This window comes from Asterias rubens, chromosome 14 (genome assembly GCF_902459465.1).
Source record: "Asterias rubens chromosome 14, eAstRub1.3, whole genome shotgun sequence".
NCBI classification, from domain to species: domain Eukaryota; kingdom Metazoa; phylum Echinodermata; class Asteroidea; order Forcipulatida; family Asteriidae; genus Asterias; species Asterias rubens.
The window spans coordinates 7,225,822-7,251,125 of record NC_047075.1 but is presented as its reverse complement, the minus strand read 5'-3'; the positions used below and the strand labels follow the sequence as shown (position 1 = coordinate 7,251,125).

Below are 25,304 nucleotides of genomic sequence, written 5' to 3'. Positions count from 1 at the left end.
CACACAGTGTCAAACAATAGAATGCCCCTTAAGTGTGCAGAACATGATTGTCCACACAGTAACTGCAGCTGCATGTTTTGTTTAACAGCCTTAATTGGAAAAATTCATGTCAATTATTCCATCGTATGATTGTAGTCAATAAATCTCCATATTGAAATCGTACATTTTACGATTTCAACATCTGTTACATATTTCAACTGAACAAGTTGAAATACAGCTCACCTTGGCAAAATGTCATTTATCTAATATTGACGTCAGCTTATATTTTATTCTACATCACATGATCGCAAAAGCTTGACTTCAGAATAGTGATTTACGTTCAGTCAATGTTTATGGAAGTATTGTTTTACGTAGAAAAACTAGGTCACCTACCAGCATTGAGTCTGTATACACTAACTTAAAATAATACTAATAATAATATCGACTCTTTTTCAGCGAAAGTCAAACGAATGACCATTGCGCTTCCAGTACCCATACTTACTCCTGGGTGAAGAGAAGCAATTGTAGCTAAGTGTCTTGCTCAATGACACAAGTCTAAGTTGTCATGACCGGGATTTGAACCCACACTCTGGTGACTTTAACCGCCAGAACTTGAGTCCGATGCACTTAACCGCTCTTAGGTTTTCATTGAAATTTGTAATCAGTAGCGAATACCTTTTGTTTGTAGACATTAGTAGACAGATTGTTATTAGTCATAATTGCATGAATGCTAATAAGTTTAGTCCCAATGCTATTTAGACATGAAATAGTCGTTCGGTTGAAATAACAAAGAAACACTAACCTTTTCAGTGACTGTTCCAATCGAGTTGTTTCTGCCTGCTGCTGTTTGATGTCTTTAATCGTCTCGAATATGATGGTTTCAAACTGGCTCAAGCAATGTGGAAGTTCAGCCGTATGAAGTTGTTGGTATAACTCACACACTTGCTCCTGGCTGCAAAACAACAACAAAATATAAACAAACTTACCATTAATTATCAGTAATTAAAAAATCAGGTACAATTTGTGAACTTTCAGAAATTGTCTTGAGTGATTCTAGCTTTCCCATAGAGGATAAGTGGGGCCCAATATCAATGTTTACAAAAGCTAATAAGCACAAAACATAATCTGCCTCCCAGCCAAAACTCACTAAAGGCAACCAACTGATTGCAGTGTATGCTACGGAACCTTATTCTTGGAGATTGCCTGCAACTGGTTGCCTGTAAATTGCGTTGTGTGCCGTGGTCTATTCACTGTTATATCACACCATTAAAGACGGAAATGTTTATCTCTGTTTCTAGAACTATTACTATCAAAACATGTACTTACATTCCTTGACGTCCAGTACGTCCAAACATAAAACTATATTCAACTCAGTTTGCTTTTCCCTAAAACGGTTTCTTAACCCATATCATTTGATCTGCAACTCTACATGGCTGTCTTGTTACGTTAAACAGTATTACAGAACCAAACAACGCGTCTATACTTAACTGGCGTCCTTTGAGATCTTTGGTAACTAATCGATTCCTGATCAATATTTTATAACCTGTTAACGCTGTACACATCATGAGATAGTGATTTTTAGTTTGTAAGATTGTATGGGGCCGGCCATAATCTTTAAATATCCCACTGCAGACATAAGACAAGTGAAGAAGTAGGTTTAAATGGACAGTTTATGGCCCTTTTCGGAACAGCTGGATTTAGTTTTGGATTCGGCTCAGGCTATTAGCTTGGCCCCGCCGGTTGTTTTGACAATTGCGCGTGCTTTGGGTATACGCGCTCGGGGCTTCAGACGAGAGAACGGAGCCTAGCAAAGCAGAATCCAAAGCCTGAGCCGTGGTTTCGACAAGGGCTTATGTAAACGGCAGCGTGAAGACAAGAAATAATCGTGAAGTGATGGGGAGCAAAGGAGACATAACATGAATTACCCAAAAATGTGGACATACAGTTGATAAAATTAACCTAAAATGTTTCAAAGGAAAATGTCTACAAATGACAAGTAATAACTGTAATAATTTGACTCGGCCAAACAAACAGCTTCACTACCAAAACAAACATGTTATAAGCCAAATGTGCCAATGACGTTTCGACACTAGCAGAGTCTGTTTCAAAATACCTTTCTTTGGAAGGATTTTGTGAATTACGACAATCAAAATAAATGACTGTACTTTTATTTTAAAGTTTCTTATCCGCAACTTTGACAGTATTTCAAACGGATAGTCTTCTTTTCAGTTTATTGCCACTTTACAAAAAAAACTTCTCTCATCTTATGGCATTCTGTACAAATTTCCCGAAAAAATTCCAAACCCAGTTATAAATTTAAGTTAGGGTTTTTATTTTACGCTAACTTATTAATCTCTCTTTTTAAATAGTTATTAATACTACAAAATCGTATAAGCTGATTAGGTATTTTCAATATTGTTAATCTATCGTGTGATAAGGTCACAAGGATTCTTCGCGTTTCAAACAACAAGCAGAAAGTAGTTGGTATTTGTAAGCTGATAGCGTTAATAATGCTTTCTCTTTAATAGAGCATGTGATTAGCTTTATTTATCAACTTAATTTGATTGTAATTAAACCGATCTAAGTGTTTACCATAACATGTTGTGTGAACGTATCTTGTTATTGTATTTTAATTAACAGTTTGCCGCGTTGTTTCTTGGACACGCAACTGCTAGTAACAAAGTGATAGTTTGTCAATATAGAATATTAAAGCACACAACCAACATGGTAAAAAGAAACGCTTTGTTTCCTACTCAATACACATCAAATAACTGAAATCACTGAAATGTGAAAATGACTGCTTAATTAGTCCTCAGAGTGACGAGAAATTGTAAACCAGAAATAAAAATATAATAATATAAGAGGAAAACAAAGTGTGTTTGCACCTTTTCCAAACAAAATCAATAGTCAATGTTTTGACTCATTTACTTCAATAAATATTTTTACTAATTTAATTACAAAATATAACAGTTTTATGCCACACAATCTATTGAAAACAAGAAGCGTTATACTGTCGGTAACGTTTCTCAGATTGTTCTGAAAACAAGAAGCGTTATACTGTCGGTAACGTTTCTCAGATTGTTCTGAAAACAAGCAGCGTTATACTGTCGGTAACGTTTCTCAGATTGTTCTGAAAACAAGCAGCGTTATACTGTCGGTAACGTTTCTCAGATTGTTCTGAAAACAAGCAGCGTTATACTGTCGGTAACGTTTCTCAGATTGTGTATTCCATTAACGGATTATTCTTCAAGTGTGGACACTACCACTCCGGACTTCCCCGTTTGATTAGAACAGTGAAATGGTAACAAGTAAATCAAAAGGTTTACTTTGCCTTTAAGAATAAAACGTAGCTTAAGCACAATTCCATGCTTACCAGTTCTAGGCTACCATCATAACCAAAATACCATGTTACATGATCTGTGACGTCTGGTATCCTACTTGATTTTGAATCTTAAAATTAAACAAAGTGTTGGTTAGAATGGACTATTCCATAGTTAATTAATAATTTATCCATATGTTAACATTGATATAGGTTATTACGTACGCTGGTAGTAGATTGAACATACTGGATTGTAATTCCTCACTGTCATTGATACTTGGACATCTCGCTTTGGCCTCCATATTAAAATGACAACAGTGGTGACAAATTCGACGACAATGACAGCGGCGGTGACAATTTCCACAACAATGACAGCAGTCGCGACAACACGGCAACCGTAAACAGAATACAGACACCAGTAGCACGGTATAACACGTGCACTCTGTCAGTTTAAGTATTGACAATATTGACATAAATTGTCAACTGTCAACCCTAATAGAAAGTTCCTCAAAATGGCAACGACAGACACTTTAACAACGACAATGGCAACTTAAGATGATTGACGACATCAACTGTTCGTTATCGCTGGTTGTAAAACAATACAATCATCAGTGGTACGATAACACTATGGTGGTCACGATGACATCCAGGAATTGTCAACTGTCCCATAGAAAGTTCTGACAGATTTATCCAAAAACAATGACACTTTAACAACGGCTATGACATATCCGACACTTTTTAACAGCTTGTAACCATTTGGGTGTAAATCAGTAGAGAAAACGATAACGAATAAAAGTTGTTTATCCCAAGCCTTCCTGGCTGTTGAATCCAAAATAACTTTTCCGAGCAAAGTCCAGTGCTGGTACGTACGTAAGCTTATTAGTCAAACAAACCAGCATGTCCGTAAACTAGACCAGCACAAATCACATGCTGTGTGGTTTAACTATTCAGACGGTACCCAATGCGCACTTTGCATACAAATGCTGGTACTTTATGGAATTCAAGATCGGGCCGTGAAATTTCGGCACAAACAAAACTATTATAATTTCGTTTTAGTAATTGAATGCATGATTTTATACGGGTAAGTTTTGCAAATAATTGCTTACGTCATGAAAACTGGCATTATAATTTGAGTAAAAAGTAATAAAATAAAACAAGAAATGCTAGAGGATTCGTTGTAACTTAGTTAAGTTTGCCTGTATACGCAATATCACAGAATGATGGAGTTGCATTAATTCGAACTTCATTCGTAACACAACTTTGTTCGAAAGAAATTCAACGTTTGAAATAATCCTAGGTGAACACTATTATTTTTTGTTAATAATTTCGAATTTTAAAAGATTGCAGGCCGGAAGCCTTTCTTTGGCACACTTTTGGTCAACAAGGGTGTTTTCTGTTATTATTTTCTTGTATCTCTGATGACCAATTGAGCCCAAATGTTCACAGATTTGTTACTTTATGCATGTTGGGATACACCAAGTGTGAATACTAGCCTTTGGAAATTAATTACCAAAGGTGTCAATGCCTTGAAGCAGATCTCTTTATTATTTTAATACAATTAATCTTCTTTGTTCGATGAAAATAACACCCTTAAAAAGAGGGATTGCGAAAACTGAATTTAATTGTATTGTGAGCAATGAACATTAATATCGGGCCTTCGTTTTAGTACGACACGAAGTTCAATATTAATTACTTATCCATTCGTCATTGCTTTGCAGTTGTATCAATAATGGATGTTTGCTGATGCACAGTTTTCATCATCACAAATTGAATGAAAAGTGCCTGTAGGATTGACAGCGCATTGGGTTCGAGCTTCTGAATTGTCATAGTTCGGCAGGCAGTAGGATATGTACCATTGGTTGTTGCAATGAACATTCATCCATCCTCTGGAATAGAGGTAAATACACTTTACAAGACAACAAAATAAACACTGAACAACAACTACAACAACAACAACAACAACAAAACATTGACAACAATAACAACAGAAACATCTTCATCTTTGGCAGAACAACTAAACAAAACAAGGTTGTGAATAGTTAAACTTTCCATCTCATTTTGAGTGACGGTACGACTAATAACATACAAATATTTTATACTACAAATAATTTGAACATTTTTGTATAAACCCATGAACGCGTGGTCGTGTAAAACTGATCCTTCTTAAATTCAATGTACCAAATCGTAAAGATAACAAAATTAAAATAGATAATAGTTATTATTTGATAATCTGACGTCATACGCCCACGTTTGTAGTAATTTACCCAGAATTTATCAAACAGAGCCACGAGTTTATCAAATCGATACGAACCAGATGTTTGCTATGAATCATACGATATTGCATGGCGCTGAAATATTGCAGAGAACAATAACATGGTATAAAATATGTAAATGTGAAACACTGTTAATTTAGTGTAGTCCTTGTACCCCAATTAAACTACAAACGCAGCACTTCTAGCTCTGCTAGCTCTTCTAGCTCTTATTTGCCTGGAAAGAAGAGGGAAAGTTGAATCTACAACTCCTTAACACCGACCCTAACCTCTACCCAAGTCATGCATGTATATACGGAATGAACCCTTAAACGAGACCTGATGACGATTTCACAAAGAGATAAGACTAGTCCTAACTTGGGACTAGTCCTAGTAGATACTAAAAATGTTAAGGCTAGTCCTAAGTTAGGACAAGACTTGTCTAGATACTAAAAATGTTAAAGCTAGTCCTAAGTTAGGACGAGTAACTCGTCCTTACTCAATATACGACTTGTCTTACTCTTGATTTTACCTAGCTATGTCAAATTTTAAAAAGCTGCTTCAGCAGCAAATGTTAAACAATATTTGCTGAGCATATTTGCTAAGCAGTTAACCAGTCACAAATCGTGCATGTCGAATGAAACTTTGGCTGTTTACCTTGTTCTGCTAAGCAGTATTTCTGCAAAGCATTACTGTGCACTGGTAGAAAATGCAACAGGTGGTTTACAAAGGTCATGCGGCTAAGGCTTAGGCTCCGTGAGCCTATTTAGCCAAATCGTAAGCCAACGCCAGGGTTTCGTAAAAGTCCTATACTTATTCAAAACTGTTGAACAAACCTCTCCGGAACAAGGTTGTATTCCGTAACATCATCATCGTTCTCATTAATATATCCCCCTTCCTCCCCATTCGACCCCGTAGCAATTTCACATCTCGGCTCCTCATCAATGACGGCTAAGATCCGGCCGGCTCCTACGTTCATTCTGCCCGGTGAGATACAGTCTAAAAACAGCGGCGTCTCAGAACTCGGTCCAACAATCAATCGAATTGTCCAGAGTTTAGTTTCTCTGCATTCATTTTCTAGCACTCAAACTTTTACAGTATTTTGAAGTATGATTGTTAAATTCAACTGCATCAAAAGAACTCTGTTCCACATCAGGCCTCAACTCGGTTATTGAAACATAAGTTATAAACCACACATACTTTCTCACAATACCATGCTGCACCTTCCACTCTATTTAGATGTCATAGTCTCTATTCAAGCAGAACCAAAGTCACCATAGCAAGCCGACAAGTTCAACTACTAGACTGTTTTGATAAACTATTGTGCTCAATCGTTGCTGTATTTCCCCCGTAAGGTTAAAACAGCGACCTATAAACACAATTGTGTTCATTCGAAATACAAATTTACTCAAACTGTAAATGACAATAGGTTGTTGTTTTGGTTGTTTGAGGAACTCGCCCATCGTAGTTGATTGCAGCGCGGCACAGAAATGTCCATAATAAAACGTTCTGTTAAAAGATGTAGAACCTTTTTACCAATAGCCGAAATATTGCGCAAACATAAACTCCCCTTTCAACCCGTGTTAATACGTGTATAGGCTTTTCTTATCAGCAAATATTTGTGTAGGACTCCGTTTTGTACATACAACTCAGACCATGTCCTTTGCCGGACAAATAAGATTAAACTAGGTATAAATTTAACAATTAGCAAACAGGTTTTAATTAAATTCTATTTGAGGTGGATATTAAGAGCTGGTCCAGGAAGCAATGGCACTGGATTGTTTAATTATAAACACATCTGTGAGTAATTATAAGTTGGAACGTAGAGTAATACTCTATGGTTTGAATGATTGTATACAATTGGTTTTGATTGAAAGAAATCCCAAACAATGCTCAAGGCTTTTTGAATAACTGTTATAAGTAATTGAATATCATGCCAGACTATTCCCATGTTTTATGCCATTCTAATTCAACATGTTGAGAAGACGTGGGAACTGACGGCTGTTTGAGTTTTTTCGACATTTCGACCGTGCATTTTCGACGAATTTTATTTCGAGACCTCAGAACTAGATTTTGAGGTCTCGAAATCAAGCATCTGATGAAAGCACATAAATTCGTGTCACAAGGGTGTTTTTTCTTTCATTATCATTTTGCAACTTTGACGACCAATTGAGCTGCGGCTCAAACTTTCACAGGATTTCTTATTTGATGCATATGTTGAGATACACCAAGTGAGAAGAGTAGTCTTTGAAAATTACATAGTGTCCAGTGCCACTTACAACAACTTGTTTAAATATCAGATTCACGAAATTGCATTTTCCATTTCTTTTTAAGCACCTTGTTTGACCTGGTCCTAGACTCCTAAATGTCACGGGCAAATAGAACGTGCAATGCGTCCTGGCATACTTGGTCCCTTGTTATATTGATTGCTATAGTTACACTGTTAAACACAGGGTAAACTGCAACAAGGACAAACTAGCCATTGGAATTCACATACAAACTACAGACATGTACAATAATAACAATATATCGATAATAATGACGTCAATTCTGCAATGTAGTTTGTAAAAACATGAAAGTCTAAGTGCAATTATGTGAAAATATGTTTGCAATTACAAAATAGTGAGTAACGCGATCGTATGAGAACACTTTAACAGAGTAGTTCTATGGTAAAATGTGCGTCATCGAATCATTTAGAGATATTTCACAGTTCTACTGTTATTTCTGAAATTCGGAACGACACTGTTGTTGTTTACTTTCATTGTCAATTGTTATAAGTTTGCTCGTGGGTTCAAACAAAATGAACTTGTTGAATAGAATGCAAATTACAAATTCTGTTTTGCCAACCTGATCGAAAAGCTAATCATGACGTCAAAAATAACGATTCATGCTGAAATAATATTCCAAGATGAGCTGTTTTATAATTGGGTGATTTTCCGCCATTCTGCCAGTCAAATTGACTAATCAAGTTAATCAATGCTTACACAACCTCACACATACATAGTTTCCCAAAATGAATAGTTCCATTAATTTTTCTTGAGAAAATTTATCATGATATTTCAATATTCATATAACCCATTGGAAAGCATGTAAACTTTGGAATATATTTACGATTGGAAAGAACGCACATAATGTTATGAGAAATGAAAATGTTATTAAACGAACTGTGTTGATTATATCGCAGAATGATCTTTGAATAGTTAATGATTACCATAAATAATAATAACGCTCAGTTTTTGCATAGCTCTTTCTTTACGAGCTTGTCCCTTATAATGTAACGACATTATGCAAAGCTAGGTTTGAATAATTATAATTTTATGAGACCCAGCAACATTTGAGGGTTAACAGGTAGCCCTGGTGCCTTTTCTCTTTTGTATTATACTACAGCACGAACGAAGAGTCCCATAAAAGGCTAGGTTTACAATAATGATGCTGGGCAATCTAAACCTGACGATGCCAAAAACATTTCTCTTTCGATAAGTGTGTATCACTTGTCATTTTATTATGCTACAGCTTTACGCCTAACGCCTAATCAAAGGGGAAAGACAAACAATGACCCAGGTGCAATGAGCTATCTGGACTCAAACCAAAACCGTGACAAATCAGACCTCAAGTTTGCTGCCACCACAAACAATTTCTGAAGGATTTGTGAAACTTTGCTTGGTGAAAGTATATGGCTAAAAGAGGTTTGTGGTACCACCATGTGAAAATCTCTTTTGAGTGATGTTGGTTCTGCAAAATAAAAGTGGTTAACGACTCAACGTTTCGATAAGAAGTCTCTGAGACTCTGATCGTCTTCAGGATAATGACTGAATCTCTTGCCTCAGCCAAACCCAACTAACCAGTTGATTTCCATTGCAGACTTCTTAAGCACCATCCAGTGACAGAGTCCAGCATTCTCCTGAAGACGATCAGAGCATACTGATCGAAACATTGTGTTGTCAACCACTTGTTATTTTGAGAACCAACACAACTCATAATAGATTTTGAATGGTACTATGCCGCAAACCTCTCTGAAATTAGTTCTAGGGATGATTACAAATGAGTGTGACATGTCCGAATCAGATACGGGTTTTCATAGCATGGGAACTTTCCAGGTGTGTTAGATAAACTCGACAAGCTTTAATTTGAATTCATCGCACCACAATCAGGCAATAAACAGGAGCCAACCAATTAGTTCATTTTATGTAATTATTGCTTACAACGCACAACAACTAAACAAATCGATTACAATTAACACATTAGCCAACTGTGCTAGTATTCAAACACTTAAAATCACACCCTTCAGGACAAAGGACAGTGATAGATGATTTATAAGTGGGGCATATTTTAAGGGTTCATACGTAATAAGTAGGTCTACCATGGCTACCCCAGTTCCTTCTCGAACAAATAAATCGGCAATTCACAAAGTCAAGTTTCAAGGGGATCTTGAAAATATCAGCGTCAAGAAAACAATTCTTGTTTACTTTACCACGTAGTATTCGTTTCAGCTCAAAAAGATTGAAAAAAAAAATAGGTCGGACAAAAATATTGAGCATTTTATCTTATTTTTCTGTTTTAAAGCAATTCTTAACTTTCTGTTTTAATAAGACGAAGCTTGGGAAAAAACAGGCAGACATACAAACAAACAAAACAAACATACATACATGTTAATATCAGACAGATAATACAACGAATTCATTAGAGAAAAGATGACAGGACAGCTCAAGCAGAAGCGATTCAACATAAAGATGGATTAAGAAGTGGTGTGATTGAAGTAGAAAACTAACCACTTCTAATTGTGGGTTAGCACCAAGGCAATGGCCAGGGGCAACAGCGGTAGTTGCTTCCGAGGCAATGACCAGGGGCAAGAGGGCAGTTGCCTCCGTGAAGTGTCAGCTATGGTCCATCATTGTGCAACAAGTACACACTATCTTCTAGCCTAGAAACACAGTTTGAGTGACAATAATGTAGATAAGGACAATTGATGCTTGAAACCTTATCTCATCTACTCAATCATCACTCATTGTTACCATGTGATGGACATCACAAACAGTCTACAAATATTGACCACCATTTTGTTAAATTTGTACATGTGCAAATTTGTTTGTTTCAGTGTTTCGGTTTGGTTGTTTGCCCGGGTGTTTGTGCGATTATTTATTTGTTTGGTTGGTTGTTGTTTTTAGGTGTAATTTAATTAATGTATTCATGTAGTTATTGTTAGACAAGCAACCCTATTATAAGAAAGAAGGTTTGCGGTGACCCCATGTCAAATTTATTTTGTGAGAAGTGGTGGCTCTGAGAAGAGCTGGTTTCTGCTCGAAGTTTCAATCAGATCCGGGTTTACCGTCTTCTAGAACCTAAACATATTCTTATTATCCATCACGTTAACGTTGCAAGACATAAAATAAAAATAAAAAAAACGATGACATCTAATTTAAGTTTTGTAAATAATGTCTGACTTATTTCGCTAGCGGCGATTTATATTATCAAACGCATGATATCGAAATGCTTTTTTTTCATGACTTTTGTAATAGTGTATTTTTCTTCAATTTTTTGTTAAATCTCTGTATATTTTAATTCGACCTCTGGTCGCCATGGGAAATTTGTTTTTAAAGAATAAACCAATAATGATTGAGAAAGTGACTGACTTTACTGCAGTATTTCAAAAAGTATTTCACCGGTACTGTTTTGAATTTTATAACAAACTGAATTTTCAAAATAAATTAAAGGTCCTCGAAATTCTTTAAATCCATCGCTTGTATTTTTTCTACTGGTATAAATTTGGTTTGCCCGATGGTCTATTAAACTTGACCGATAAGGTTTACTGATCATGCCAGGGCCTCCCAAAGAACCTACATCAGTTTGATAACCCGGTATATTTGTCAATATACTGGCCTATACATGGTTTTCAAACGCAGGTTTATGAGTTTACTAAATTAAGGTGTGCAACACATCGAGTAGTTAGGATGGGGTTTGGTCTTCCATCAAAATTTGTATATAATAATTGATTTCAAGATATTTCACACATGATACAAACATCAGCACAACGGCTGTTTAAGATTATGATATTTTTATATTGATGATAAGTGTTTTATCATATTCGTTGACACCAGGGATGCCATTTTTGAAGACAAATAAGAAACATTTTGTTCTGAGACGCTTTTTAAAGAGAAGGTTTACGTTTGGAAATTACTTTTTAAATTTATGGCAATTATATTCCTTTAAATTATCCGATGAGTTCAACTTTTGACTTTACATTTAATTGTTTAAGGCCATTAAGAAGAACTTTGTTTTGAGGAATACTGTTTAAGGTGGCTCCTAATATACCAAATCAATCTTCTACATATAAATAAAACTTGAGAAATAAATCAATCCTACCATGGCATAAGGGATTGAGACCCTGCAAGCTGCCCTGAGAAAGCCTCCCACGATATCTGAGCATTCAGTGGCTGACTCTTCCGCCGTGCTTGCTCCGTTTTAGACCGCATAAAAAGTGTCTCCACACTCTGAAATCCTTCCGTAAACTCGGAGATTGTGATTTTTCCATCTCCATTGATATCTAGCTCACGAAATACATCAATAAGTTCGTTTTCTCTAATGGCCAAATCGGCACATAGTTCTTTCAAGTCATCATACTCGATACATCCACTGTTGTTCAAATCACAAGCCGCAAATAGTTGTTGTATTCTCGCCTCATCTAACCGCTCCATTGTTCTAGAATTGTCAGTATAACTAATTCACATGGTACGAGTATTGCAAAGTTAAAGCAGTTCTAAAACTAGTGTTGACGCTATTTCTTGTTGTAGTTGACCGACTTTGCGAAATTTCCAAAACCTTTCGTACAAGTCCAATTAACTTGGTGAATATCACAAGGCGTGTTTGCAGACCGAAATATGTTTCAAAATACTCTGTTCACGATGACAGTTACATGCAAAACACCAACAGTGATCTGAATATCACAAGGCGTGTTTGCAGACCGAAATATGTTTCAAAATACTCTGTTCACGATGACAGTTACATGCAAAACACCAACAGTGATCTTGAAAGTAGAGCGAGCTTGAAAGTAGACCAACCTGGTTTCGTTTAAACACTACTCTCCAAGTGATATTTCCGTAACTAAATCTCAGTCATCGAAGGTTTTATCCTCAAGTTATAATGTATCCGTAAAGTATCACAGTAATAGCTGACACAAAAACAAACTGCCGAACACTAAACATACACCAATAATCCGGTTTTATTCCGTGTACACTTTACTGATAAGCGCTAACACGAGTATGAAAAAACACATCCAAACAGTGCAGCATCAAGATGTATTGTTCATGAAAACTAAACCAAAAACTAAACGCGCACACCTGTTGCCGACTAATTTGCATAAGTATGCATAACTAAACTGGATGAACTGTATTCGAGAAAGGTTGTGTATTTTGTGCTGGCATGCTGGTGCTGTGTTGAGTTTGGCCTTCAATTTGAATAAACCCACGCTCTGGTATCCAACCATATGGCGCTCCTAGATAACACGAATCGCATGGAAAATAAATCTCAATGTACTGAGCCTCTAAAGGGACAAGTAAAATAAATCTCAATGGTACGGAGCCTCTAAAGGGACAAGTAAAATAATTATTGAGAAGAAGATAATCGGAGTATACTGGTTCGAAACGTCGAGTTGAAACCCTTGCTCTATGTTGAAACCAATGGTTATTTTCAGAACCACCCAACTCATTTCGAGATTATCATTACATGGTGTTACCGCAAACCTTACTACATCGTATTTCCCCCATGCAAAGTTTCAAATCCTAATTATTGAGAAGGCACAAAACAAATTAAAATTATATTTAAATGTTATCATTTTTTCATCTCGAAATCTTATTTCGTCACTCGAAACAATTATTTCGTTCCTTTAAAATGAGATTTCGTATGCAATCTACATGTGACAGTAAAGTTTATAATTGCAGTGTTTAAAATTCATTAACACAAATTTGGGCCCGAACGGCTACGTCTGTTTCGCCATCCTGTTATTTAACGCATGGTCACTTGACGATCAAGCCACATCCGGAGACGCAGCCACTAATATTGAAAACAGCTAAAGCACGAAATCAGTATCAAGAACATAACTCGTATATAGTGTCATTAGCTGCATCAGCATAACAAGGAGCTAAGCATTTACATATTGTGCTTACCAGAATAATGGTTACCAGCCAATGCGCTATATCTCATTACTGTTCAATATACATTATTTTACTTCTGAAACGCATAGGTTGAGCTATAAAATGTGCATATTATTTACTTATATACCTGTAATAAAACAACAGACACGTGAGGTTTAACATCGAGAAAAGAAAAAAACTCGTGCCCATAAAATGGACAAATTGGTGACCTTTAAATATAGGAAAATCGCGTCATAAACGGTCGGTGCCTATATAGATAGGTAATCAATAAATGTATTTTACAGATTTGTGTAACTTCATGTGCTAAGTTACGTTAGATACAAATCTAATAACTTGATGCTAAATGCCGTCAGTGTATTGCGTAGCTGGTTTCGGCAACACTACACTGTCTGTCTATACAGATCTGGTCCAAAACACCTACAAATTCGGAGAAAACAAAACCCCCAATCATAATTACACTTCTATGGTAGGTTGTATGGTGTGTTGAAAGTTTATATTTTTAAGTTTTTTAATGCCCCAAACTCCGGGGTAACTTTGGCAGTACATTCATTGACCTCGGGGTCTAAATGGAAAAAAAAGAAGTATCTTTTACTGTTACAGTAAAAGATACTTTTTATTAGAATGTTAATTTTTTATTTCAAAAGGTGGGCGCTTTTTTGAGATATCGCCGAAACGCCGGAGCGATGATGTCCATTCATGAAGAAGAATAATCCCTTATTAGGAAGAAACAATCTGAGAGAGCGTTACGCAGTAACGCTTCTCCCACTCATATTTTTGGCACAACAACTAAACACAATTATCTTTTTAAATTACCACATTTCTACGAGTGAAAATTCTTTACACCATCAAACGCTGCTGTTGGGTTTCTAACCAAATATTGTGATACCATTAGTTTTTAGGGCACTTGACACGCTGGTAATATAGTCAAAGACCATTATTCTCACTTAGTGTGTTCAAACATAATGCGTAAAGTAACAAACATTTGAAAATATTGGCTCAATTGGTCATCGAAGTTGCAAGAAAATAATGCATCAAATTAAAGGGAAAAAACTATGTGCTTTCAGGTCTTAGGTTCTATAACTATTTTTCCTCTTTCTCAAAAATTAAGTTACTTCAGAGGGAGCCGTTTCTCATAATGTTTTATACTATCAACAGCATCTCTCCATTGCTCATTACCAAGTAAGTTTTTATGCTAACAACTGTTTTGAGTAATTACCAAAACGGATACATCCCTTTAAAGCTTTTATTCTTTGCCAAACTCAAGGAAGAATAGCTCACTCTTGAGTCAAGGTTAGAATCTGCACGTGAATCAACCTTATGGTGTGAAATGTAAGCACGGTCACCACTAAAGGATCCTTGGTCGTTTCCATGTAAGAATTGTTTACTGTCTATCATTGTACTTTGCATATGAATATTAAGTTGACATAGAACTGTGAGTTTATTGCTAGCACCGAACGGCATGAACTGTGAGTTTATTGCTAGCACCGTACGGCATGAACAGTTCAAACCATGGCCATAAATATAAGAGAAACGTGCTCAAAGTAAAGAAAGACGAATTTTTTTGTGGCTGGTGAATGTTAAACGGCCGGGTAGTTGTGCATAGTTTGAGATCACAGTTTGTTAATTGTTCAATGTTATGCCAAAGTTATGGGTTTCTGTTTGTGGGTCAAGGTTGTGTATAGTCAGTCTGGGATCCCAGTCTGGGGTCCTAATTTAGGTCGAGTTCTCCGTTTGTGATACCAGTTTGCGATTCCAAAATGTACTTCGAGATTGAAGTCCAAGTTTGAGATTTATGGTTCAAGTCTGAGATCCGAGTTTGCGATTCCTGCGGTTCCAAGTTGTGGTTCCATTTTAGGGATCCCAGTCTGTGATCCCAGTTTTTGGTTCTAGTTTACTTGACCCCCTATTGTGACCTTATAAACCAGTGATGTATAAACAGGAGTTTGTCTGCTCCGAAACCCTTGTCAAACTAAGCGGATTAATAATCTTGGTATAGTCACCGAACCATGTACACAATCTACAGCTGATTCAATAATAATAGTGAATTTTAATACATTAAATTCTTTTTTTTTATAATAGTAATGGCCACGTTTTGCTGATGGTGTTTTTAGTTTATGTTAACCCCACAAAAAAGGGGTAGGTAAAATCGAGTAAACGGTGTAGAGCTTATTTGTAAAATTACACCATACCCATTTAAAACTGTTTCATATTTAATTATGCAGTTGTGAAACTTACATTTTAGATAAGAGAGTAGAAGTTGTATAAACTGGATCGGTTCTATCACCTCTTAGGTGTACTGTTTTTTTTTTTGTTTTTTTTTTAAATTGAGTGCACCAAACATTCTTCTTTCCCAAGTAGATGAAAATATTTGAGCAAAGGCTCTCCCTGATATTCAGCAGTACTTCTTCTTTGTTTTCGTAAAATAATATCTCTCTTGAGTTGACCTGATTTCTCCAATTGCCATATAAATGATTGAATGTAATTACTTACTCATTTTCAATTTCTTCTGTTACTGTTTCGGTGTCCGAAACATCGTCCTGTTTCTCCTCAAAAAGTTCACAAATCCCAACCACTTCATCATCACTTGAAGCCATTCTTACTTTCAAAATATCCACTTCCCAAAATCCTCTGGTTAATTGACTCCAAACCAAATAGGTGAATTTAATTTACAACAAGCAATTTTTGATCAACCACACAGGAGAAAGTAAACCAGCGAAGTCCACATTTGTACACTTTAAGGCAGAGATACCAGTGAAATCGTTCACTTATTATAGGGGGATCATATCATAATTACAAATACTGTATTGGAATCTGCATAATGAAATGAACGGGCTGTGAATGTCAATATTTACTGATATGTCGGAAAAGTCAATAAGCCTACAATAATATCACTGCGCAACCGGAGTCTGCTATTTACACGTTGATAACATCCAGGATGGGGGTGACAGTGTTCAATTATTGCAAGGGAGTTGGGTTTTACGAGATATAAAACAACATCGGGAGAGACAGCACTTGAGACTTGAAAAGTAGTGTCTAGGCTAGACGTTTCACACTATTATTTAGTGTTACGTGCATTGAGGTGGTCTGGCAATTCCATGTCAGTGTTGACAAAAAACCAATAAGTTTTCAAATTAATTTGATAATTAAATAAGTCTAGAAGTTTTGTTTGCAGTAAAATAACACCATGTGTGTGATTGTGTACTTGCTGGGTATGATGCTGTTCTTCAGAGAACTGTCTTGCTTTATATTCTACTACAGTGGAGTATATTTTAATTGATACTTCACCATGTGATGCATCAAATCCAATATAAGTTAAGTCTGATGAAGATTTGTTTACCTTGAGAATAAGTCGAAGTCGCTGTCAAGCTTTTCCAGAAAGGTCTCGAGTTCTTGAGTTTGGGCACTTTCTAGAAGCTGTTGACGCCGCCTACGTCGACTTAGAGCCAGTAGTGTACTCCCAACACTATGAAAACCTGCAGAGAAATCACGCATGCTGATCCGTCCATCGCCATCCAAATCGAGGGCCTGCAAACAAACAATTAGAAATATTTGTTTTCCCTTTTTCTTTTCTTTTTCTTTACCGAAACATATGAGCCCTAATTTTATGCAAAACGACGTGTTCACATTCGGTGTTTGCAAAAGACACTGGACACTACTGGTAATTGTCAAAGACCAGTCTTCTCAATTGGTGTATAAATAACAAACCTGTGAAAATTTGAGTTCAATCGGTCGTCGAAGTTGCGAGATAATAATGAAAGAAAAAACACCCTTGTCACACGAATTTGTGTGCTTTCAGATGCTTGATTTCGAGACCTCAAATTCTAAATCTGAGGTCTCGAAATCAAATTCGTGGAAAATTACTTCTTTCTCGAAAACTACGTTACTTCAGAGGGAGCCGTTTCTCAAAATGTTTTATTCTATCAACCTCTCTAATTTCTCGTTACCAAGTAAGGTTTTATGCTAATAATTATTTTGAGTAATTACCAATAGTGTTTACTGCCTTTAATGATGCTGATGATTTGTTGAAGCCTTTAATTTTTATAATTTGTTTGTTTATACTATTATCCGGGTCATTTTTACCGGGAGTTTTTAGATGACAAAACTTTGAAAATTTACGCAAAGGATTAGAAACTATTCTCAATGACACAAAGACTGGTGGCCATTCAGATGTTGATTGAAGGATAATCTACAAATTATTGAATTATTGGTTTATTAATTGCATAAAAAGCCAACTTAACGTCACATTTTTGAAAAAGTAACCTTCAGATTCTTTGGTCCAGGTGTTTTAACTGTAAATTGATTTTGTTTTTGTTTTACTGAAGAATTTCGAACTGCAATCATATTATTATGTTAGCTAACAAAAACCACAACACTTTAAACTAGTGGAGGGGTAAAACCAAAAGTATTAAACTAATATTATTTATCCCCGATGTAAATTTAACATCTATTACATTTAGAGTTAAGAGTTAGGCCTATGTTGCTAGGTTCTTCATTTTTTTCGTGTTTTACGTTTTCGATTGTCGCCGATGGAGCGTTGCGAGAAAAATCGATAGTTGCAAAATTGTTTCCTATAAAAAGTTTCACTAATAATTCACGCATGCATTACTTTCCATTGTTTCAGTTCCCTTACCTGGAAAACTTTACTAAGCTCTTCTGAATCCAGATCGTTACAAACCGACGCCAATTCACTGCGTTCAATATAGCCATTTCCATTGAGGTCACAAACACAGAATAGTTGTCGGATCGCATCGGGACTCAGTCCTTCATCAAACGCCATAGCGACCTTGCAAAGAACAATTGGTTATAAACTGGACAGATTAGTGCTATAATTTAAATATAATTAACTAGTAATTAAAACATGGATTATTACTTTCACATATATTGAATATAAAAGGTAAAACCAAAATTAATATTCCTTATCCCCGATGCTAACTTCCATAAAATTGATGTACGAAGTTTTCTTAATTGAAAAACGCTTGAAAGGAATGTATACAATTGACAATCATTTTTAAAATTTATGCTAAGGAACCTTTAGTTAGAAACCTACATCAGCAGCTTTTGATAGTATAACAATCTTAAGAAATACTTCACTTAATGCGTAATTTGTTTTTTATACAAGATAATAGTTTTTAAGTCACGAAATTTGAATCTGAACAACCTTTTGAAATCTTCATTTGATTTGATTGAAAACAAAATGGGACAAAAAAATTGCCTTTAAAGCAGGCGGACAACCGTTCGTCTAAAACCATCACACTTTAAAGGAAGTGGACACTATTGGTAATTACTCAAAATAATTATTTGCATAAAACCGTACTAGGTATTGAGTAATGAGGAGAATTTGATGTTATAAAACAGTGTGAGAAGCGACTCCCTCTGAAGTGACGCAGTTTTCGTGAACGGAGTAATTTTCGACGAATTTGATTTCGAGAACTCAGATTTAGAATTTGAGGTCTCGAAATCAAGCATATATGAAAGCACACAACTTCGTGTGACAAATGTTTTTTTTTCTTTCATTATTATCTCGCAACTTCGAAGACCAATAATTGAGCTCAAGTTCTCACAGGTTTGTATTTTTATGCGTTGAGATACATTAAGTGAGAAGACTGGTCTTTGACAATTACCAATAGTGTACACTGTCTTTAACTGACCCAATATAAAACATGCATTAAAAAAACTTCCTAAAAGTGTCATAACAGATCAGAATTGATCCAGATTCCAGGTTTGGAAAAGCCAGATCAGAGTTGTGCCGAATTCCAAGTTTGAAAAAGCCAGATCAGAATTGTGCCGAACTCAAGGTTTGAAAAAGCCAGATCAGAATTGAGCCGGATTCCAAGTTTGGAAAGCCAGATCAGAATTGATCCGGATTCCAAGTTTGGAAAAGCCAGATCTTCTTTTGGGTCATGGCCCGGAATCTGTGTCAAAATTTCCCAGAAAATATTAGAAGGAAATTCTAAGATTACATCTCAAACTAAGACAGCGAGGTATCTAAGAAAGTTTTATTTGATCTCGAAAAAGAAGAAATTGCATTGCACGCACAAGTTTTAAAAAGCAGCACAAACGTAAAAAAAAAAAACTAAAAAAAAAACGGGCAGATAAACAAAATATCAAACTGATCAGAAAACCCCAATACGTGAACCATTATTTCGAGAACATTAAGGCCTTGCAATTAATTATAGAAGAGCAAATCTACTGAGTAGAACATTTCATTCCAAAACTCATTTATTCCGCAACTATCGTTTCAGATTGAGCACATACTAAACACAATGAAAACAATATAACTCAATTTATTGTCCGTACTTCATCGATTCCCTTTAATTACTGCTTCAAAGAGTCTTCTAGAATGTCGTCTGGTGTATATGAGTGACGTAAAAGGCGAAATCTACATCTGTGTTGTGTGTAGACTATAAGTAATTAAAAAAAACAATACAGTTCTATCTGTGGAACAACAGATTACATGATTGTATAAAACCTTATTATTTTCTAGTTAACAGTGAACGTAAAAGGACAGCAACTTAATTACATCTGCAGGATGATTTTCTCGTTTTAATTCGTGGTATATAGAGTTAAACAAATGACGTCATTATACTTATTGTCAACTGATTAACGAAAACAGATTAACGCCGACGGTTGGTCTTCTAAAACTTGTTTAATTGGTTGTCTACTTTTCAAGTAGTTTAAGCTATGTGTAGTGTCTAGTGGTAGTTTCTTACCTCACACATTTCAAGTAGTTTAAGCTATGTGTAGTGTCTAGTGGTAGTTTCTTACCTCACACATTTCAAGTAGTTTAAGCTATGTGTAGTGTCTAGTGGTAGTTTCTTACCTCACACATTTCAAGTAGTTTAAGCTATGTGTAGTGTCTAGTGGTAGTTTCTTACCTCACACATTTCAAGTAGTTTAAGCTATGTGTAGTGTCTAGTGGTAGTTTCTTACCTCACACATTTCAAGTAGTTTAAGCTATGTGTAGTGTCTAGTGGTAGTTTCTTACCTCACACATTTCAAGTAGTTTAAGCTATGTGTAGTGTCTAGTGGTAGTTTCTTACCTCACACATTGTTTTAATCCTACATAAATGTATGTATACAATTCAACGTATTTGTGGCAATTTCATTAAAAATGGGTGGTCGCGTTTTTGAGATATTGCTTTTAATCCGGATCGATTAATTGTATGACCACTCAGGAAAACTAATCATTAGACCTACCACGGAATACACAATCTAAAAAGTAAAAATAAAATTACAGTAGCGCTTCTAAGATTCAAATCTTGGGAGACAAACTGGTATATTTGTCCATAAACCTATCCACTTTACTTAGAAGCGAAATGAGCATCAGAATGCTTTATACTATCGAAAGCCACTGTACTTCCCTAAAGGCAATGGACACGTTTGGTAATTGACCAAAACCAGTATTATCATTTGGTGCATCTCAACATATGCATAAAATAACAAACCTTTGAAAAATTTGAGCTCGATTGGTCGTCGGAGTTGCGAGATAACTATGAAAGAAAAACACCCTTAATTGTTGCACAAAGTTGTCTTAGAGTTGTCTGAGAAAGGCTTCAGAAACGCTTCAGCAAATATCTGAGTGGGAAATTACTTCTTTCTCCAAACACTACGCTACATCAGAGGGAACCTTTCTGCCAATGTTTTAAATACTATCAACAGCTAGCCCATTCCTCGTTACCAAGTAAGTTTTGATACTACTTTTGTAATTACCAAACTTGTTCAGTGCCATTAAAACATAGCATAACATAACTTACCTTTATTTAAAAGGGTTCCACCGGCTGAGAATTCTAAAACAGTTCCTCTACCCTCAACATTTCATAGATGAATGTGTTATTACCCACTTCCAATCAGCGAATAATCGTCAACGCTGCTCTGCAAATCAAACAAGGTGGTACAAAAATCGAAGAACACGCAAGTTTACAGTTTGCCTGGGGCGTTTTACGCTGGACGCATAAACAGAGACGTCACAACCGGGACAATATTGGTCTGAGGGCCTGTTTAATAATCAATAGTTGTGAAACACAGTCTTGGTGTCTGGTATAAAGACTACATACCTAAAGGATGTTATTCTATTGTTGGTGTAATTTGGAACAAGGGATGTTTTTGTGTTGATTTGTATAATGAGCTTGGATATAACATGGTACAGTCACTATGTCGGGGAATGACCTATAGGCAAAATGAACAGGTGGACCTGTTCACACACTACATCTCCACACAAAATTAATTTAATTTAGACGACAATACCCGCGTCTTTTAAAAAGGCAAAGTTTTCCTTTTGTTTTTTGGAAACGTGACTCGATTGTTAATACAATCGTAGATGTACACACTAAAACTAACATCTGAATAAGTATATCTGGTGGCGTTTTGCCGAAGTGAATTTTTCCACGCATGCAGAATAACGGTATAGGAGTACTCACTCTCTCTGAGAAGCGTAACGATACGATGAAACGCTTCTCGCGTAGTCAAACTTGGGGAAATAATACCGCATAACTTTGAAGTAAAATGTTTCTAAAAACTGCTTTCAACTATCGAAAGTTGTGTAATGCTTCTGACCAAAGGTTTTTATTGCCATTAATTTGAGTGATTTAACGTATACCCTTTAAACCTTAATTACAAAATGTGCGTAAAGCGTAGGAAACAGTATGCAAACAAAACGTGTCTTGCTCATAATCTAACTCCCAAAGCAATTTGTCGACATGAGGGGGTCCTTATTGGCAACATTAAACTCAAACAAAAACAAAGGTCAACATGGTTTTTAACAGCGTATAATGGTTGGTGATCACTTTTATGTTCCTTGACATTCAAAATTGTATGTGTATTTCCTATAAAATGTTTATAGAGAGGTTTGTTTGCTTATTGTGTACGTATGAGACAAAACAAGTTAACTGTAGTCCTGTATTAAAATAATGTTATCTGCTAAAGCGCAAAAAAAAGCTAAACTTAACGCTAACCAGAATATGGCTACTAGCCACACTTCCATGTCACATCATGGAGGAAGAACCTTCCTTCATGATGACATGTAGGCATACAATGTGGGTGGTGTCCTGCCTTTTTGTGCTAAGCAGAAGCAACATGTTCTGCTTTCAGATTAGGGCCCAGTGGTCCATAGTCAACGAGCCTTTTCGAAAATCGTGTTCCGGGTCCAGCCCCACCAGTTGACTCCGACCGTCTTATTGAAGCATACTTTATAGTATGAGTGAGCCTGAAGCCGTACACGGGACTAATGCACTTGTTTCGGAAAGGGTACGGTTCGTGTCACATGAGGCAATTTACAGCCAACCAGTTCCAAGCAATCTTTATAAGGTGATGCATTCGCGTTTCATCACCATTTATTCTTAGGGATTCCAAGACATTGTAAGCAAAATGACGCCACTGCTACCAAAGTGGTCCTGTAGCATACACTGCAGTCGGTTGCCTCCAAGTTACCTGAAAAGTTGCCTCGTATGACAATGGCCTAATATAATGTTTTAAAACACCATGAAACTTGTTATTTCGGTATTTTGTTGTCAACTAAAGATATCACATCTCACGATCCTATTGAATGTGGTTGTTTCAGTAAAATACTCTATTTGGGTGTACAACATCAAACCCACGTTACCAGCATTGGGTCTCAAAATTGCTCATTGCAATTACAAGTACCTATCTTTCTGAAAGTTTTGTATTACTCAGCGCCTTGAGTACTTTGTTTTGTAGATACGTGCGCTATATAATACTTCGATGTTACACTGCATAGTAAACTACACATACTGTCAATGTTATAAAACACAAATGTTGTACCAAATTTTTAAACATGTTTAAATAATAAACATGCTTATCATTTTGACACCTGCTCAAATATTTTGTAGCATTCAAACACACACAAGAACTAAACATGTTCTAGGTTATGCTGTGGAAAAAATGGTACAAAAAGTTTAAGTATGCTTTGAAATGTGTTGAAATCTAAAACTTGTTAAAACATTGATTTTAGAGTGTATAGAAGCTGGTAGTCAGGCATCATTTCCAAGTGGTGTTTGGCCTTGTTTACATACAACGGTTGCATGTTACCCAAACACAATAAATCTAAACATGTTTAAGATTATCATGTTAAAAACAGTGCTACAAAAAGTATGCTAAGGAATGTGTTGAAAATCAAAACATTGTTTTTAGAGTGTATAGCTGGTAGTCAGCCATAACTTCCTAGCGGTGTTTTGGCTTTGTTTACAACGGTTGCGTGTTACCCGCACTAAGCCTACTATACACCCATACCACTCACCTCGTTTGAGCTACCAATCCATCCACAACCAAACTCCAAGTTCACTGTGAACACCACAACAAAGCTCCAACCGCAGTAATATTAATATTGTCCTGTGTATAATGTATTCACCCATGCGGTCCACAGACACCGTTTGAGACTTACTGGCAGCTCGAACCTGTAAACCAAACTGAGAAGGCGGCGGCCTTGGTATAATAAAGACACTCCATTGACAAGGTATTATTACCGTACATAAAGGACGTGCCAGTCAATATTTTCTATAGAACCGGTCCCCAATAGCGCTATTATGTGGATCGTGTACATAGAAGTGTTGTGACTCGTAAATATAGCTTGCTATAAGCATCAATAATCTATGTTTATGTAAATAGCACACTATGATAACTTATAACAATCCCATGTCTGCCACTCTAACCAGGTCCCAATTCCAAATTGCTGCTGAGCAGAAAATACTGCTTGACGATTTCTTTGCTATTAGCAAAAACTGAGTGGGGCACCGTTCACACCAGTGTAAACTTAATGTAATTTTGCCTGATGACCTGTTTCTGTTAAGCAATACTTTTATGTGCTTAGCAAGTTTGTTGTGCTTACATCCTTTTTTGGTCCCTGACCACGATTGTTTCGAAAGTTTTGGTGTGATCCCTGGCTATAGTTACAGGTTGTATGGCTTCTGACTGGCACCCACGAACAAAGATGTTGACAAAATATTCGGTACACCGTCAATATATAGGGCTAGATTCAAGATAGCTCAGTTAGTAGAGCGCCGTCACGTTAATCTGGAGGTCGTTGGTACAAGTCCCACTATAGTCAATGGGCTTCGGTCAACCCTTCAGGAACTAACATTCAGCCTTTGAGTAATATTTATATTTATTTATTGATAACCGCAACACTAGAACATGTATCTCCAAATAAGAAGTAAGAAAGTAGTGAAGAAATTAAATTAAATAGTATATAATAATAAAGAAAACCTTAACAAGTAAAACGTAAGACCACGGGTTTGGTCAAAGAAGATCACAACCATTTTGTTCAGACTGTCCCAAAAAGGTTTTGTGTTAAAACGGAGAACTCGAATTCTGCGAAAATTTTACAAAAATTATCTGTGTCTTTATCCTGGGTACTGTCCAATTAGGGGCTTCAGCTGAGGTATTTACTATTTAAGATGGGGAAAAATAACCTCTTTCTCAAAAACCGTTCATCACAATGTTTAATACTATCAACAGCTCTCCACTGCTCGTTGTCAATAAATGATTGCTATTTAAAGGAACACGTTGTTTTGGATCGGTCGAGTTGGTCGGTGAAAAGCGTTTGTAACCGTTTGTTATAAATAATGGTTAGAAAGATGGTTTAAAAGTAGAATACAA

General features: G+C 36.2%; 1 protein-coding gene across 5 annotated transcripts in view; it reads right to left on the bottom strand.

Annotated features, from left to right (window-relative positions):
* LOC117299236 (ras and EF-hand domain-containing protein homolog) overlaps positions 1-24,062 on the bottom strand; it is a 44,373-nt gene extending 20,311 nt beyond the window's left edge. Inside the window, exons 1-5 of one of the 5 annotated variants that reach the window (XM_033782708.1) lie at positions 23,947-24,062; positions 21,449-21,566; positions 18,325-18,477; positions 17,032-17,219; positions 782-931 (exon numbers count right to left, since the gene is read on the bottom strand). In XM_033782708.1, coding sequence (XP_033638599.1) covers positions 782-931; positions 17,032-17,219; positions 18,325-18,471 — 485 coding nt within the window. In that variant the 5' untranslated portion in view covers positions 18,472-18,477; positions 21,449-21,566; positions 23,947-24,062. Of the gene's footprint in view, positions 1-781; positions 932-6,383; positions 6,692-11,907; positions 12,977-16,184; positions 16,386-17,031; positions 17,220-18,324; positions 18,478-21,448; positions 21,567-23,946 lie in introns of those variants that run through there. The other 4 variants (XM_033782710.1, XM_033782713.1, XM_033782711.1 and 1 more) reach the window with 4 other exon arrangements.
* Positions 24,063-25,304: the final 1,242 nt, after the last annotated feature.